Here is a 19,723-nt window from a genome sequence, read left to right on the forward strand (position 1 = left end):
GGATCATTGCAGAAGAGGGGATGGAAAGAGTAGAAGAGCCAGAGGCAGTGGATGATTACATGGAACCTGTTTTCCAGACTCAACAGGGTAGCTGCACATATGAACTCTTGGCAGTTGTGACAACACACAAGACCAGTACAAGCTCCAGTCAGACTAAATCCCAACATGAAAGGGAAAGCGGGGATCAAGTTCCATCCCTAGCTGAGCAGCTATTGGCAAATGATATTTGTTGAGAGTCAAATTTCTTTAAGAGTGTAAGCTGTTAAGTTGACCATGTTCCAGCAGAAGATCACACATCCATGAATATATGGGCAGCACTAATTGGAATTCTATGAGTGCTAACAATAAGGACAGAAAGTTGGGTGGGCAGGGAAGGGGGCGGATCTGGGAGGAAATGGGGGTGGGTGGGTGAATACAATCAAGATACATTTACAAAAGTCTCAAAGAACTAGTGAAAAAGTCCATAAAAACTTTTCTTTTCCTTCTTATATTTAAGTGAATTTTAAGTTAGCATACAAAGTAATGGATTTTATTGTTATATGTATGTACATATATATATATATATATATATATATATATCATAGACTTTTGCTCTAATTTATCTTTCTCTCTCATTACACCCTCCACTCCTTGCTTTTGCTGCTCTGTTTCTTCTCCTTAAATAGCTTCTAATAGCTTCACTTCTGCATTTATGATATATGAATACATAATTACATTTCTTTTAACATAATATTTTTAGGAATTCTTTGACAGTTTAATATATTTTTATAATACTCACTTCCCTCCTCCATTGTCCTCCCATATCTATCCTCCATACATTCACCTTCCCACAAATGCAACTTCATGAGTTTTTCTTTATTTTCATCCAGTCTAATATGTGCTGCCCTATCACCTTTAGGGGTGGGGCCAGCCCTGGAATATGGTTGACTTACAACAGGTCACATATAATGATATTTCTTATTAAATTATTAAATTGAAATAATTTTCCAAGTTTGTTTTTATAATTGAACAGAAATATAAAACGATTTTCAATGGGTTCATTTCAAGGGGAATTTTTTTTAAGATGCTGACACAGTAAGATGCTGCTAAAAAAAAGTTAAGAGAATAGGTTCTGGGATCAGTCATGATGTCTGTTTACCTCTTAAAATGGGAAGCATAATGTTGCATTCATGATTTAAACCATGGAAAATATCTGGAACAGTCTTGGACATAGAATAATTAGTAAGTTTTAGACTGCCTTTTCAACTTATTTTCCGGAAAGGAGTGAGGAGACATTTGAATTCAAATCCAAAACTGAATATAAACTTATGACAACCACGTGCTCATCTTTTGCTGTCCTGCATTTTGCATTTTCTTTAAACAGGTGTTTCTGATCTTCACCATGAATGACAAGAAAGTCCTTAGGAAGATAATGCCAGATAGTGGCTTTTATGTCTTCAGATGTGAAGGAATCAAATAAGAAGAAAGAGAAAAGGAATAGTAGATAAAAGAGAGAGTCTAGTCTAGTCCTTTCCTTGTCCACTTCTGACTCTATCCCTTCAGCCCTACCTCCTTGCAACAGTAACAGTGAAACTTCCAGGAATGGTCAATCCTGGATAGATTAAGTGTTCAGAAATGAGATGCAAATCAAACGGCACTGTGAATTGAAAATTATAACAAAAGTCTTCTCTTTTCTTAACCACAAGTATTCACTTTTACTGAAGCATAGGGCAAAGCAAAGCTATTGTTCCAAAAGCAGACAAAAACCCCTCATAAACTCCCATCCAAATCAATGAAACAGACATGCAGAGACTATTAACTCAAAAAAGTGTAAGACAAATTGATTCTGTATTTAGATCTAATAAAGCAAAATAAAACTTATCACCTCTATAAAATTGTGACTTTCTTAAGGGTAAATGTTTGCTTAACTTATTTATTTGTTTAATTTTATCTTATAAAAATAGAGGACAGTTTTGTTCTCAATTTCTACTTTTTTTTTTTTTTTTGGTTTTTCGAGACAGGGTTTCTCTGTGTAGCTTTGCGCCTTTTCCTGGAACTCACTTGGTAGCCCAGGCTGGCCTTGAACTCACAGAGATCCGCCTGGCTCTGCCTCCCGAGTGCTGGGATTAAAGGCGTGCACCACCAACGCCCGGCTCAATTTCTACTTTTAAACCGGACATAATAAAAATTTACATAGCATAAATACCTCTGTACTTAAACCTATTTCAAGGGAAGTCATAACACCAAGTTCTAGTTATTTTTCTTTGCTTATTAAGACTAAAGTCTTAGAAGTTAGGAGTACTAGTATTGTGGTATTTATTGAAATATGTCTCCTAGTTCATGTACATGTTGGTTACTTTGAACAATTCAGGACTTGAAGTAATTTTCTTTCAACTAGGAAGAATTCATGTTTCCCAACTAGAAAATAATTCATGTTTTCCCATTTTGTTATAAACATTCACCTTTACATGAGGCAGAAACTGCCTTTACTTATAAACAGAAGAAATTTCTGTATACCCTTTGTAAAATGTTACATATAAATAAATGCTGGGCTAGGACATAAGGGAACTTAATCAAAATTCCATGTTGCTTCAGGGTAGTTATATGTGCAATGAAATTTTTATTGTATTGAAAGTTCCATTCTATAAATATTTATTTATTTATTTTCAAAATTGTCAAAATATTTGAAAAGTTTAATTGGTTTATACTCAAAGCACTGGAGAAAAAGAGATTTTGCTTCACAAGACACTGGCATGGACTTATTCTGTTCACGTAGTGGAGTTCTCTCAAGTGATAATGAAATTTAATGTGAAGTGAAGCTATCCCAGATATGGTCCTAATAACTTAATTAGGAAAAATTAATCAAGAATCCATCAATCATTTTGGTCACTGTACCTTTTTTCTCTGATTTGTCAGAAACTTTTCCTCCAATGGGAGAGTAAGTAGTATCCATGGACTCGGTCCCTGTGTTCCCATTGCTAATTCCATTCGCATAGATCTGTCCAACTGGTTGCAACTGCCACGTCAGGCCAAACAAGTGTACTGCTGCAAGAAAACAAGCGTATATTAACTTATTCTGACTCATTTAGAAGGCTGCTAAACCAGCTAGCCTTTTGCACCTGAAAATGTCATAATTAGTGGTCTTTTAAGTAAGCCAATGGACTAGGAGTTTTACATCTATATCAACAGATATTGCTCTTTTCTCAAGCAGCTGGTGTTAAAACACTGAGATGAATGCTATTCAAGAGATGGTTTAAGAAATTGGAGGATTACTTGACCAATTATAATGGGATTGTTCTTGGCTCCTCAGGGCTGTGATCTCATATGTTTCCATTTTTCCATAGTCATGTAAGTCTAGTTTCCATATGGAAACCCCTACAGAATAATGTGGATAAGAAATTACCAACCCAGGAGAACTTTGTTATAACTGATCCAATTCAATTCAACAAATATTTACTGACTGCCTAGTGTTCATAGGCCCTTCATAACTGCCACAGGTGTTAAAACCTAGATGCCTGTTAGGGTAGGATTTTGTAGTATTACAAATGTAAAATAGCCATAATACTATGTAGAAGCATTGACATAATGTAGGTTTAATTTTATATCAGAAGACTAAGAGATATTTGGTATTATCATTGTGCAAGAATATGATCACACATCAATTTGGATGAAAATATTAAAATATGAGTTTTGTGCAAGGTAATTTTGCATTATTTATAAAAGTAAAAAAATGAACATAACAAAACCTTAAAGTTTGACTTTTCCTTTGGTTCAATTATTTAGTTTGTAAGAAATTATTATGAATGTACTTAAGATTGTCCAAGATAATATCTGAAAATAATATTCAAAAGTTAAAATCAATCTAAATATTTATCAATTTGTGTGTAATTACCTGGTGATGTATTAATAACACAAAATTATATAGTTATTAAAATCACATTGAAGATGTCATACAGCAACCTGGGAAATATTCATGAAGTATCAAATGAAAATATCAGGCTTCCCAAAAGTATTAATTATATAATCTGAATTGTGTGAATGTGTGTGACTGTACGCAAGCATTCATATCTTAGAGAAAGAATGTGTGGAAGCAACATGTTAATGGTTTGGAAGCTTAGGGAGGATTTTAATTTCCTTTTTATGATTTCTATATTTTCTATTTTAAAATAAATGGATTAAAGAAAAAATAAGCTATATTTGGCTAGATATATCTTATAAAGAATGGTTTTTACAAAGGAATTACTATTGGAGATAGATGTTTAGATTTGTGTAGTGCTTTGAAGGGAGACAGGCAAGGATGTAGTGCTTTGAAGGGAGATAGGCAAGGATGAGGGAGGCCTGGACAAAGTTATACTTCGTAATGTACAGAATTGGTTTGAAGCAAAGGAAATTGTTTGGGTTCATTGGAAGTTAGCTATGATTGGTAATGGATGGTAAATACAGAACGGTAGCATTAAGGCTGGTACTTTAGAAAACTTTGGGTGCCACTCTTAGATATTTGCATTTAATTTATTAAGCAACAGAAACATTATTATTTCCTTAACAGATGACATAGTCAGTATTCTTTAGGGAGTTAAATTAGATAGAAAATTGGATTATTGGGTGTTTTTAGGGAAGTAAATGTTATCAAAATACATTTCTCAGAAAGATAAATCTAATAACAGTGCAAAAAAATGGATTAGAGCCATAAAACATGTATCAAAGAAACAAATGGGGTGAACTTGTAATAATGTAGATGAGAAATAGTTTTTCAATTAAGATAGTGTCATAAGAGTGTCTAAGTTATTTCCAGTGAGAAGTCAATAGAGGTTCCACAAGAAGAAATTGTAGGGTGGTGGTAGCACACTCCTTTAATCCCAGCACTCTGTAGGTGGAGCTCTGTGAGTTAGACGCCAGCCTGGTCTACAGAGCGAGTTCCAGGACAACCAAGGCTACACAGAGAAACCCTGTCTCAAAAGACCGAAAAAAAGATGACAATAAAATAATAAAGAAGAAAAAATTGTTGATTTAGCAACAACTCCTATACTGAAGGCTAAAGAAAGATTGTCGAAGAGGGACCAGAAAGACTCTAAGGGCCAGAGGACCAAGGAGTTTGCTGTGAGATTGTACTCTCATAATATCATGCGTGTACATTGGTGCACTAAAAGATCACAAACAAATAGATGGATTAATTCTAAGATTAATTCAAAGTGGTTACAATTTAGAGCTGCAATAACTGAAAGAATGGTGGACCTATTAAAATATTTAGGGCATTCTTTACTTAGCTTACAAGTTGTTGGAGCTGGATCTGTACTCTATAGATGACTGATTGAACAGATGGTCTGAGGTGAGATTGGAGGAATTAAATGAATCCATCTCTAGAGACATGGGTTTCCAGGAACTGATGTGGCATCTAGATATAATGCTTACTGCAAGAGGTTTAAAATTATTAAGGAATATTAAAGCTGGAACAAGACTGTAAAAACATGCATGCACAGAGTCAACAATTGAAGTTATGAGAGAGAATGAGGCCACTGAAGAGAGAGACTGTTAGAATAGTGCCTGGGGCAGAATCTGTTTTCTCAAATACTATCAAAAGGCAAGAAAGAAAAAGCAAATCTGTCCATAAAAACCTATTTTTCTTCATGTTATTAGGGAAACTGAGAGGACTTAATTTGTACTTCTATCACACACACACACACACACACACACACACATACACACACACACACACACACACGCGCACACACACACACACACACACACACACACACACACACACACACACATATATCTCATAGGAGATGGTGGCTGAAAAGAGAGACACTAGCCAAAGTGCCCATTTAAAAACCATCTATCTACTTTTAGTTGGAGCTACAGAGATTTCTAACATCTTATTTCTAATTTGTCTTTAAAACATTTAAACATTTAATTGGTTTTTCCCCTTTCTTTGGGTTAAAACCAGTGTAGCTCGATGATTTTCTCTTGCAATTAATGGAAACCACTGAAACCAAAGGACAATAGTTTTGAGGAATATATGGTATATTAAAAACACTGTATTAGTGCCATTGCTGAGATTTCTAGCTAAAGGAAGTGAAACTTGGTTACTATTATTGTCCTATTTCAAGGTGTTTATCAGTATCTTAGAAAGTTTGTTGTATTCAGGCTTCCAAAATAATTTTAATATTATTGATATTACAAATCACATTGAAACTTGTTTCACTTCCTTGGTTAAATTAATTTTTTTGTGAAATTAGATTGACCATTTATAACAGAAGGCATAATGAGTGTCATTTTGAAGACCAAGAGAGCTATTTTATGTACTTTATTTAAGTTCAACCAGTTTCCTGAGGGCATGAGAAAATGAGAAAAAATGTATGTGATGAGACCGTCATTTTAAAATATGTAAGGAGGGATTTATCTTTTACTGTCAGAAGAAATAGGAAGATACAGAGGTAAGGGCACATTTAATAGAACATTCTGTGACATCAATGAAGTTTTATAATTTTTAAGTATATTTTATGTTTCCCAGGGAGCAAGCTGATTAGAACATATATTTGTGTGAATACATAATGAAAGCTAATTACTTGCTACCGATCAAGGGTACCATGGCAAGGTGACTGACCTTTTCTCTCTTCCAAATTGAATTTCTATATGCTGAATTATGAAAAGAATCCAAACAGTGCGTTTATGTGAAGAATAGACTGTGCTCTCTAAAAAATTCCAGAATTTTATTAGAAACAATCATAGCTTGCCCATATTAAAGCAATCAATAAATGTATGTTGACTTGTGCTATATATCAATATACCATTAGAAAGATTTGGTAGTAGTTTACATGTAGGAATTATCTTTTGATTAAATAAATATTTTCAAAATATGTGCCAAGTACACTGGGAATGTTGGGGATACAGACAGAAAATGGACAGAATTGGATATCATGATATTAAGTGATGTCACCTACACTCAGAATTGAAAGCGTTCATGTTTTTTCTTATATGTGGATTCCAGGCTTTAGCCCATGCATATGCATGTGTGCACACATATATAGACTCACATAAACACACACACTCACACACATACAGCTAATATGGACACTAGACAAACAATTCATATAGCCTCATCAGTATGTACTAGCTGACTGACATCTTCAGAAAGAAGATGAATCAAATCCTTTTTGACTCCCTTAAACCCAGGCATTGTCATTTAAATCAACTATATAGAATAAGGCAATGAATAAACAGCAATTTTAAGTTATATTCATATGTTAATTCAATAACTCTTTTGTGCAAGGAAGTTTTTTTTTTAATTTTAGTGTCCAGAATTTAAGTGATAGGTTAATACAGACCAGGGAAAATATATGGTATAATGTAAATTATAAAGTTGAATTTTTATGGAAACGAAGCACAGATGAGATTTTTTTTAGGAAGTTATAAGTTCTGTGAGGAAAAATATAGGTAAAGGTGTGGATAGTTAATATTTTCAATGTTACAGGATCCAGAATCACCTAAGAGACAAGATAATGACTGTGAGGAATTACTTTCTAAATTAGCCCCAAGGTATACTTGAAGGGATTAACTAGATTAGGTTAATTGAGGTAAGAAGACACAGTTTAACTGTGGCTGACATCATTACAAGGGCTGAATTAAAAATAAAAGAACCAAATCTGAGACCTAATATTCATGTCCCTTTGCTTCCTTACTGCACATGCAATGTGGCTGGCCTCCCACTTCTGCTACTCTGTCACTATTTAACAGTCAACATTTCGACCTTATATTGTTTCTACCAGTTTGTTTTATCATAGCAACAGGAAAGGCAACTAATACAGGGCAGTCAGAAAAGGCCTCTCAGAGGAAGGTACATTTGAATAAGATGGACCAGATAAAGTATAGTGAATATCTAGAGCAGTGGTTCTCAACCTGTGGGTCATGACCCCCACACGGTTGCATTGTGATTAACAACAGTAGCGAAATTACAGTTCTGAAGTAGCAATGAAATGATTTTATGTTTGGGGGTCACTATAACATGAAGAACTGTGTTAAAGAGTCTCAGATTTAGGAAGGTTGAGAATCACCTATGTAGTGCAAATCCTTCCAGACAGAGTAGAAGTATAAAAATCTTTGAAGGATTACACGGAACCTGTGAGGAGCATTAAGAAGCTAAACGTGAGGCCAGTCAGGAAGAGTGGTAGAAAAATTCATGCACATAATTACTGGTCCCATAATCCTGTTATCTCAGTAGTCTAATCCACTTCACAGCTGGTCATCAATAAACAAGAAGTGAACAGAAACTGATAACATTTAAATTTTACAAGTAGTCCTCCAAATGAGTTAAAGTAGACATGATTCAAAGCAAGATTAGCATGGTAATTCCTAATGATGTATACATAAATGTATATACTCAGGGATGAGACAGACACTATCCAGCTTAATGTAGGGTACCAGTTTCTTTGTATTTTACTGAAATCCACTGACGAGACAGAATGTGTATGCCAATTCAGATCACCCTAGAGTAATGTCTTTTCACCAGATTAAGAATGACAGTTCCTAATGGTCCTTTAACAAATGTTCTCTGCTGCTCAGCGCTATACAATTTGTAATTATTAGACTTCTATAATCCAATTGTAAAGAGCTATGCCCTGAAATCACAAGCTCATTACAAAGTGAAGGTAACAAGTGGAACATCATGCTATTTCTTGTTGGTAAATGCAGTCTATTGGACAGCACAGGCCTAAGCTATTCAGGTTGTATATCCCATACCTAAGTTTAAAACATTCCTGTAATCTTGAATCTCAAAAGGGCTGACTCCATAAGCAGAAATTCTTTTCACCTTGCATATTTCTATAGAATGGTCCAAGTTGCTGCATATATATCTTTGCAATGTCTGTTAGGATGTTGGGTTTTGTCTCCCTTAAGTGAGCCTGATAGTATCTAGTAACATAAACAACAATGCTCCCTTATTCTACTACTCCCTTTCAAGAGATGCATACTTATTTACAATGATCAAACTACAGAAATATTCTAGAAAGAGATGTGAGAAACGCAAACTGGATAAGTTAGGTTTGTGTTGTCCAATAGGGTAGCCACTTGCTGTATGCATTTATTGAGCACTTAAAATTTGGCTAGTCAAGGTCAAAGGCAATATGAAAGAGAATGTAAAACACCACATTAATAATTATATATCAATTATATATTGAAATAATATTTTGGATATATTAGATCCAGTAGTAATTTTATTAAAATTTATTTTACTTATTTCTTTTTATGTTTTAAATATGGCCACCATAAAATCCTAAATCACATATGCAGTTCACATTATATTTCTATTGAACAGTGGCAACCTCTACAATCTAGAATAGTTCACAAAGATATGTTTCTTTTAGCACTATATCATTGAATACACCAAAGTATTTTGAAAATATCTGTTGACATATTTGCCTTAAAGGGTAGTAATTGTGTCATCATCATTTTTTTCTGTCTCTGGTTCCCAATTCAGCACTCAGTTGTTAGCGTGCATTCCATTATTGTATTATGAAATACAATAATAACTGGAATGGCAAGATATGGCCAAGTGTGAAACAGTGAAGTGAAGGTTACAGGGGTCACCAGACACAACTGGGAAACCCGTACTTCCTCACATTCCAAAGCTCAGGAACCATTATGGAAGACTGTAAGAGTCAGAGGTCAGAGGTCAGGGAGGCCCATATGAAAGATTCTTTTCTGAACATGACAGGAGCTTATGGCACCTGGGACTGCCCACACAAGACCTATACAAGATCAAGCTAGGCAAGATTCTACCATGAAGGAAAGAGCAGTTTACAAGTTCACTTAAAAAAGGAGCTTGGGACAGTTGATGGTTTCCTGGGGATGGAGAATCAAATTTCTTTAAGGATGTGGCCATTGGTAGGTTGATGGATGGTTCTTAATTCATAAATAGACAGGAAGTACAAGACTGACTTGATGAATTATAAAAAAAGGACAGGAATTTGTACATTAGGGAGGTGGGTGTAGGTCTGACCAGAACTGGAATAGGTGTGGGAGTGAGTAAACAAAACACATTGTATAAAATTCTCAAAGAACTAATAAAAACATTGTATGTAAAAACAAAAACCAAGTAGTTCTGAAGCAGGTGAAAAAATAAAAAGGATGAATTAACATAGTAAAGTGATTTTTGAATACAACTTTGATATCTCCCACAAACCCAAATTTCTAATAATTCTTGATCAAGGAATTCTACTTCTTAGAGTCTATAATAACAAAGTGAGCATATATGTGCATAAAGAAGATGTATATGTGAAAATTCATTATAGCTTTTTAAATAAAGTGACTTTATTTTTGATTAAAATACAATTATATAATTATATAATTTCTCCATTTTCTTCCTTCCATTCAATCCCTGCCATACCCATTCCCCTAAGCTCTCTTTCCCCGACCCTGAATTTATGGCCTCTTTCTCTTTGTTACTGTTACATATACATAAATCATAAATATACAAACACAACTTGGCCAGTCTGTTTAGTTTTACTTGTCTGCATTTGATTTTAGGGCTTTCCAATTAGTATTGGATAACTGACTGGGAGTTCATGTTGTGGAATATTGCTTTAAATATGTAAAGATGTGTCACGTTTGTTTATGCTGCATTTGTTTAATTATGTAAAGGCATGCTGCTTTTGTTTACACTATATTTGTTTCACTATGTAAAGATGTGTTACTGTTTCACCTTGCTTGCCTAAGGCACATGATTGGCCTAATAAAAAGCTGAACAGCCAATAGCTAAGCAGTAGAGGGATAGGCAGGGCTGGCAGACAGAGAGAATAAATAGGAGGAGAAATTTAGGCTCTACAGAAATGAATGAGGGAGAAAGAGAGGGAGATGCCTGGGGCCAGCCAGGTAGCCATCAGCTAGATAGACAGGGGGAAGTAGTGAAAGTAGGGCATACAGAATGAAAGAAAGATAAAAAGCCCTGAGAAAAATAGATGATGAGTAGTCTATAGTGGAGGTATCTTTGTGGATTTCTGGAGACCTCTCTAGCACTCTGCTTCTTCCTATTCCCCTGGGGTCTTCATTCATCATGGTATCTCCTCCATTCTCCCACACTGCTTCTGATCCAGCTGGGACCTCCCTCTCCCCTAAGTTCTCTTTCCCCGACCCTTGCCCTCCATTACCCACCCTCCCCCAGTTTGCTCATGTAGATCTCATCATCTATTTCTCTGTCATTGGGCAATCCCTGTGTCTTTCTCAGGGTCCTCTTTACTAGGTAGCCTCCCTGAAGTTGTGAGTTGCAGTCTGGTTATCCTTTACTTTACATCTAGTATCCACTTATGAGTGAGTACATACCATGTTTGTCTTTCTGAGTCTGGGTTACCTCACTCAGGATTTTTTTCTAGTTCCATCCATTTGCCTGCAAACCTCATGATGTCATTGTTTTTCTCTGCTGACTAGTATTCCATTGTGTATATGTACCACATTTTATTTATCCATTCTTCAGTTGAAGGGCATCTAGGTTGTTTCCAGGTTCTGGCTATTACAAATAATGCTGCTGTGAACATAGTTGAGCATGTGCCCTTTTGGTATGATTGAGCATTCCTTGGGTATATGCCTAAGAGTGGAATAGCTGAGTCTTGAGGGAGGTTGATTCCCAGTTTTCTAAGAAAGCACCATATTGATTTCCAATATGGCTTGTGGCTGTACAAGCTTGCATTCCCACCAGCAGTGGAGGAGAGTTCCCCTAGCTCCACATCCTCTCCAGCATAAGCTGTCTTCAGAGTTTTTGATCCTAGCCATTCTGATGGGTATAAAATGGTATCTCAGAGTCATTTTGATTTTCATTTCCCTGATGATTAAGGATGTTGAGCAATTCCTTAAATGTCTTTCAGCCATTTGAGCTTCTTCTATTGAGAATTTTCTGTTTAGCTCTATAGCCCATTTTTTTAATTGGACTGTTGGGTATTTCGATGTCTAATTTCTTGAGTTCTTTATATGTTCTGGATATCAGCCATCTGTCAGATATGGGGTTGGTGAAGATCTTTTCCCACTCTGTAGGCTGTCATTTTGTCTTATTGACTGTGTCCTTTGACCTGCTCTGGTGATTGGATGGCCGAACACCCTGGCTGTCATGATAGAACTCTCATCCAGTGTCTGATGGAAGTGGATACAGAGATCCACTGCCAAGCCCCAGATGGAGCTCCAGAAGTCCAATTGGCGAGAGAGAGGAGGGATCATATGAGCGAGAGATGTTGAGACCATGGTTGGAGGAAGCACAGGGACAAATAGCCAAACTAGTGGAAGCACATGAACTGTGAACCAATGGTGGAGGAACCCCCATGGAATTGGACCAGGCCCTCTGGATAAGTAAGATAGTTGATTAGCTTGAACTGTATGGGAGGCCCCCAGGCAGTGGAGCCAGGACCTGTCCTTGGTGGATGGGCTGACTATTTGGAGCCTGGGGCCTATGCTGGGATACTTTGCTCAGCCTTGGTGTAGGGAGGAGGGGACTGGACCTGCCTTGGCTGAGTCTGCCAAGCTGGGCTGACTCCCCAGGGGAGACCTTGCCTTGGAGGAGGTGGGAGTGGGGGGTGGATTGGGGGAAGGGCTGGGGGGTGGGAGGAGGAAGGACAGGGGAATTTGTGGCTGATACGTGAAATTAAGTTAATTATAAAATAAAAATACTATAAAAATAGATGATGAGAAAAAGGTTAAGTTAAAAGAGTTAGCAAGAGATGAGCTTAAGCTAAGGCTGAACACTCATAACTGATAATAAGTCTCTGTGTCATGATTTGGGAGCTGGTTGGGGCCCAAAGAAAGCCTGATACAGGCTTATCCATGGGGAAGACTAATTTCTGCAACTCTCAGCATTTTTTAGTTGTCTGTACTTCTTGGCCTAGGGTTGAGGCCTCTTGAGCTTTCCCTTGTCTGTGTTTGCATGTCTGTTGGTATGTCTTTGTTCACGTCTTGTTTAAGCAAGCCATATGTTTGAAGTATCATAGATGAAGCATCCCTGTCATTTCTAGGAAACAAAATCTCACAGAGAACATCACAGTTCTTAACAATCTATCTACCTCCTTTTCTGTGATGTTCTCTGAGCCTTATGCATAGGAATTGAGTTGAGGTGTATCAACCAGGTCTAGGAACTCCACAATAAATTATTATCTGCAGTTTAACCAACTGTGGTTTTCTGTGATGGTTTCTTTCTGTTGCAAAAAGAAGTTTCTTTTCTGAGAGTTAAGAGCTGCACTTATAAGTATAAGTTTTTAGAATGCAGTTAGAAATTCTGCTGGTTTTGTAAATTGGTGGCAGTAGGTTCTGTTCTAAGATCCATGACCTTACTAACCCCAAGTAGCTGGCTAGGTTTCCAGTACTAGTCATGGTTTCCTCCATGTTGAGTGGGCTATATGTCCAATTAGACAGCTGTTGGTTAAGGTCAAGATATGGGTACCACTATGATATTCTTAGGAATACCTTGCTGTACTGGTCATTGTTGTGGTTCATAGGCAACACAGATGGGTATGACTACTGGTTGCTTTTGGAATCTTGCAGAGCACCTTCTAGTACTATTAAAGCTAGTTCTCAGGGAGGAGGCTTTCAGATCAAATCCAGTTTAGATTCTCTGAGTCCTGTGTCCAAAGTACATGATGTCTTCAGCAATAGGTACATACCTTTATCCTCTGGGAGGCACCTAAAGACAGCAGCATAGCCTATATTGTTTTGGGAGTCTCTTGTACGTCCTTATCCAACAACTTAAAACGGATTTCTCTCTCTCAGTGCTGGTGTTTTTAGTTTATAGCTCTTGGAGTGATCATTGTCAGTCCAAGTGGCATAACTTCATATAAACTATGTATGCATATGTATGCACCGACACTTATATGTATTATGTAAAATTTTATACAGACTTTTTAAATACATAAAAATTAGAACCACCATAGCTATCTGCATGAAAGAGTGATGTACCCATATTTTGGAATCAATCCTTTGTAAGCCCAATTTAACTATTACAATATACTTATTGTGATAATACATAATTATATGTTAATTATATGTATTTATTATTTATAATATCATATATAATATGCACATTGCTATCTCACAGTTTTGTGTTTTGTTTATGATATGTGTATAGTAATTGTATGCATGTATGTACATGGGTATACTCTCCAATGTGCACAAAAGCAGCAACCAGAGGAGGGCATTATATATCCTGTACTATCAGTCTTTGCTTTATTCCCATGAGGCAGAGTCTCTAACAGAATCTGGACTTCACTAGTTTTGGGCTAGGCTGGCTAGCTAATAAGCCTCAGCAATACTTCTGTCTTCATCCACCAATAACCTGAACTGGTGTTTTAGGCACATATAGCAATGCTAAGCTTTTTTTTTTTTTTTTTTTTGAAACAGGGTTTCTCTGTGTAGTTTTGGTGCCTGTCCTGGAACTAGCTTTGTAGATCAGGCTGGCCTCAAACTCACAGAGATCCACCTGGCTCTGCCTCCTGAGTGCTGGGATCAAAGGTGTGCGCACCACCGCCTGGCTGAATGTTAAGCTTTTTAATGGGAGACTGGAAATCCAATGTAAGGTTCTCTTACTCATTCAATAAGTATTATCGCCTTTAGATCCATCTCCTCAGTAAAATTTTAATGAAAGTAGACTGGAAGAAACTAAGAAGACAAGTCAATTCAATGCAATATGGGATCCTAGATAGGACATTTTGAAATAGGAAGAATGACTGTGGAAAACTGGAGATATCTGTAGCTGGAGAATTTCTCTCCAGCTCCTGCCACCAAGTTCTGCCAGTTCCAGAGCCCACTTATAAAATAAACACACAGACGCTTACATTGTTTAAACTGCTTAGCCATTAGCTCAGGCCTGTCATTGTCTAGCTCTTACTCTTATATTTAGCTCATTTCTATTAATCTATACTTTGCCACGTGGCTCATGGCTTACCAGTACTTTACATCTTCCTTGTCCTGGCGGCAGCTCCAGGCAGTCTCTCTCTTCCCTTCCTGTTCCCTCAATTCTCTTCTCTGTTAGTCCCGCCTATACTTCCTGTCTGGCTATTGGCCAATCAGAGTTTATTTACATATAGCGATATCCACAGCACTTCCTCTTTTCTTCTTTTTTTTTTAAAAGGAAGGTTTTAACTTTAACATAGTAAAATTACATATAGCAAAACAATTATCAAGCAAGAATTACAGTTACAATATTAAAGAAGAGATCCTATCTATCTTATATTTGTGAGTTTAAGGTTTTATATCTAACTTATCTTTTATTATAACTAAGGAAAATTGTAAGTATCTAGTCTTTAACCACATCAAAGACCTCAGAAGGATATAATACTGCCTGAGAAATGGGAGAAGGACGCAAGCAACTTTTGGGAGTCTTGTAGGGTAGACAGAGACAGCTGAGCCTGGACAGTCATCCAAAGTTCTCTTGTAAAGTTGGGGCATCTGTCTTCAGCCCACAGGCCTAGAGTCTTTTATTACTTTTTTCTGTGTCCTGTAGAATGTCTGGCAGTTTCTTCTGTAAAGCAGGAACCTGAAGGACCATTTTGTCAAGCAAAGTTCAGTGGTCACCTTTTTATGGGTCCTGCATGTCCAGTTGATCAAGCAGTCCAGGCAAGAACAGTTTCTTGCCCAAATGGCTATTTTCGTCAAGGTGAAGATAAACTTCATATGGAGTGTCTTTGATGCCCATACTCCTCTCTGAAGTAAATCGGTGCTGTCAGGAGCAGACATGTCTCACTGTCCAGAAAGTCTAAATTTTAAAACATTTTAAATGCCATATTCTGTAGGTCTTTGAAGTGTTTGAAGACTACCTATCTATCTGAAATATATCTATGTATACCTAGAAGACTTAACTAACATGGCTACAAATATGATTATCATAGATGACTATTAATCTATTTTTTAATTATCCATTACAATTTTAAATGAGTTACATAAACATAATACCTCAAACAAGAATAGAAATATATATACAGTATAACAAAATTAAGTTTAAATTTGTATCAATAAACTAAAATCTATAGCGATGTAAAACATTTTAAACAAGTTGTTACTCTTTAAAAGTAGGTTCATTAATCTACCCTTTCATCCTATCATATCTAAACTATCCCCTTTTTTTCTTTAGAAAGAGATTGTATTTATAATCAACCTGCTTTAAATAAAAATATTGGTTTTTCTCTGTCCCACATCAGAGGGCTCTTCTGATTTGGGACACAAGAATCTTTTAACCCTTTTTTTTTAAGCAATATGTCTGGGTTTAGAGGGGGAGTGAGCCAATTCCATCTCTAAAGCCAGCTTGGTATATTTGGGAATTTGGGCGTAGCTTCTCTTACTACTTCCTGCTGGAGGGGGGCGCTGTATCTTATGGGGACACGAAGAAAATTTTAGGATTATGGAGTAGTCCATGAGGGTGTATCATCTGAGCCAGTTGCCTGAAACCATTTTGGATGTTGGATCATCTGGGCCATGGTGTCATTGGAGACCTTTCAGGGGGTCTTGGCTGGTCAAACCTGATGTATCTTAATCTGGAACAAATCCATAGCCTCTGGCTTTCTGTGGAAACAAAAGCAGAGACTCTTTTCCAAGGCAACATATCCTTATATCCAAATTTTGAAGTCAAGGTACCTTTAAAATTTACATTTTGGCATACCTCAACAGCTTTTACAATCAAATATTTTTCTTCAGTTATGAATATCAAAGACAACATAATCCAGATTGTCTGTGTGATAGCCATCTTTATGTGGCTTATTACCTTTATTGTTTCTTTAAAGACTTTACTTTTAAAAACTGTTTATATAACTGTATATATTCCTTTTTATCCCTTTTTAAAGCCTACATACATTTTTACATACATTGGAAACTATTTCATCTGAATCAGTTGTATTGTGAACTTACTGTTTTAAACTGCAGCCTTCTAAGCCTGAAACGGCTTGTGGCTGCTGGCTCCGCCCACTTTAGCTTCCCAACATGGCGGTTCCGCCAGCTCTGGGAGCCATCAAGTCTCAGAAATAGTGGGTCTATGCTTTTATGAAAGCAGCGTGTAGCCCAGAAACCTCTCTCTCTCTCTCTCTCTCTCTCTCTCTCTCTCTCTCTCTCTCTTAAATACTAGTAAAGACTAAATCTACCACACAGCGTAATGTGCCGCTGGCACACGTCTCATTCCCGCCATACTGCAGGTCAAGTGCACACGCCAGGAACCCGCCAGTAGCTCAAACCCGCGTTTTGCAGCGCCTAGCTGCCCATGTGAGACATGACTGCAGGTCAAGTGCACACACCAGGAACCCGCCAGTAGCTCAAACCCGCGCTTTGCGGCGCCTAGCTGCCCATGTGAGACATGAAGCAGGAACCTGGTTTTGGCTCTGTTTAGAATTGGTTATTAAATATTGTTAGGTTTAAGGTGGAAACTCAAGCCGTTGGGCGCCATTTGTAGCTGGAGAATTTCTCTCCAGCTCCTGCCACCAAGTTCTGCCAGTTCCAGAGCCCACTTATAAAATAAACACACAGACGCTTACATTGTTTAAACTGCTTAGCCATTAGCTCAGGCCTGTCATTGTCTAGCTCTTACTCTTATATTTAGCTCATTTCTATTAATCTATACTTTGCCACGTGGCTCATGGCTTACCAGTACTTTACATCTTCCTTGTCCTGGCGGCAGCTCCAGGCAGTCTCTCTCTTCCCTTCCTGTTCCCTCAATTCTCTTCTCTGTTAGTCCCGCCTATACTTCCTGTCTGGCTATTGGCCAATCAGAGTTTATTTACATATAGCGATATCCACAGCAGATATCTGTATTAAATCTTGAACTCAGCTAATATCATAATAGCTAATAGCATCATACCATTGTTAATTTATTTGTTTTAGTGATTGTATTATGCTGATGCAAATTGCTAACATTAGAAGAAGCTCTGTAACATGTATACAAGAATTTCACACATTTTTGCCATTTCTGTGAGCCTAGAAGTAAGAGAGGAAGGGAGAAAGACAAGGAGTGTGAGAGGGAAGGAAGAAGGGAGAGAAGAGAGAGGAGAGAAGGAGGGAGGGAGGGAGGGAGAGAGAGAGAGAGAGAGAGAGAGAGAGAGAGAGAGAGAGAGAGAGAGAGAGAGAGATTAAGCAATGTGCTAGCACCAAATTTTCCTGGCTGGCTTATAAGAACATACTATGCACATCTTTTCTCAGTTCTATCTTCAATGATTTCATGATAGTGGTTAAAATCAGCCTATGGTGGGTTGAGTATCATTACATGCTAGAAATAATCAAATCATTTCCTAAAGATCTGGGCATCAAATATGCATGAACAAACCACTGAATGACCTTTATGTGCTGACAAGATAAGATTTATGTGCCAAATGTTGCAGAACAGTGCATATCCCGTGAATCTGTTTAAATAGAAAACACATGTCTCTACATAGGTAAATGCACAGAAACATATTGAAACAAGGAATGCTAAACAATGGTTCTTTAGAATGGGGAGCTGGAGAAACCCAAAGGTACGTTAACCTTTTAGTATTATTGTTACAATCTTTTTACAATGATATGTATTCATATACCTCTAGGTAAAAATATTTTTATGTTCCTGAATACCTTTGTGAAGTTTAATGTACGAAGGAATTATTTTATTTATCTTTTTTGTAGTTGTGTCTAAAATATGAATTTCAAGTATTTTTAAATTAAATTTTAAAATTTTAGGTAATTACTGAATTTATATAATGTTCCCCATTCTTCTATTTCCTCCAAGCTCTCTCATGTTCCTCCTCACTCCCTTTAAAATTTATGAACTATTTTTCTTTAATTATTATGATTGTACACTCACAGAAATATATAAATAAAAATTTAAACATAGCTGGGCGGTGGTGGCTCACACCTTTAATCCCAGCACTCGGGAGGCAGAGCCAGGCGGATCTCTGTGAGTTCGAGGCCAGCCTGGTCTCCAAAGCGAGTTCCAGGAAAGGCGCAAAGCTACACAGAGAAACCCTGTCTTGAAAAACCAAAAAAAAAAAAAAAAAATTAAACACAACTTGGCCCATGGATCCTCTCATCCTTCTCTTCTAGCTCATCTCCATTATTTTGTGTCGTTTGCTGATACCTAGAAACACTTTCTACCAGGAACTCCCAGGGTCCACACCTTCCTGGGACTGAGATCCATGTCTCACTCAGCCAACATCAGAGAAGCTACTTCTTACAGTAGATGGGAACTTACACAGAGACCCACAACTAGACAATGTGCAGAATGAGAGATTTTGGAGCACTCAGTCCTAACTGGGATGTCTTTTTTTTTGGAATTGCTTCAAGACTGTCATCTTTTATATACATTTTTAATTAAGGAATTTTTTTATTCATTTTAAATACCAACCACAGATCCCCCTCTCTTCCCTCCTCCTGCCCCTCCAGCTTTCCCCTCAACCCACTCCCCATTCCCTCCTCCAACAAGGCAAGGACTCCCAAGGGGAGTCAGCAGAACCTGATACATTTAGTAGAGGCAGGTCCAAGTCCCTCCCATTGCATCAAGGCTGTGCAAGTTGTCCCATCATAGGTAGTGGGCTCCAAAAAGCCAGCTCATGCACCAGGGATGGAACCTGATCCTACTGCCAAGGGGCCCCTTAAGTAGATCAAGCTACACAACTGTCTTGCTTATGCAGAGGACCTAGTCCAGTCCCATCGAGGTTCTACAGCTGTTGGTCTAAATTTCATGAGTTCCCACTAGTTTGTTTTGGTTGTGTCTGTGGGTTTCCCCATCATGATCTTGATGCCCCTTGCTCAGAGACTTTTTCTCTCTCTCTCT

General features: G+C 37.3%; 1 protein-coding gene across 1 annotated transcript in view; it reads right to left on the reverse strand.

The window, feature by feature from the left end:
• The window catches only part of Tenm1 (teneurin transmembrane protein 1), a 519,119-nt gene that overhangs the window by 215,494 nt on the left and 283,902 nt on the right, over positions 1-19,723 (reverse strand). Inside the window, exon 6 of the mRNA XM_059251544.1 lies at positions 2,875-3,024. Coding sequence (XP_059107527.1) covers positions 2,875-3,024 — 150 coding nt within the window. The remainder of the gene's footprint in view (positions 1-2,874; positions 3,025-19,723) is intronic.

The sequence above is a fragment of the Peromyscus eremicus genome, chromosome X (assembly GCF_949786415.1).
Source record: "Peromyscus eremicus chromosome X, PerEre_H2_v1, whole genome shotgun sequence".
Taxonomy (NCBI): domain Eukaryota; kingdom Metazoa; phylum Chordata; class Mammalia; order Rodentia; family Cricetidae; genus Peromyscus; species Peromyscus eremicus.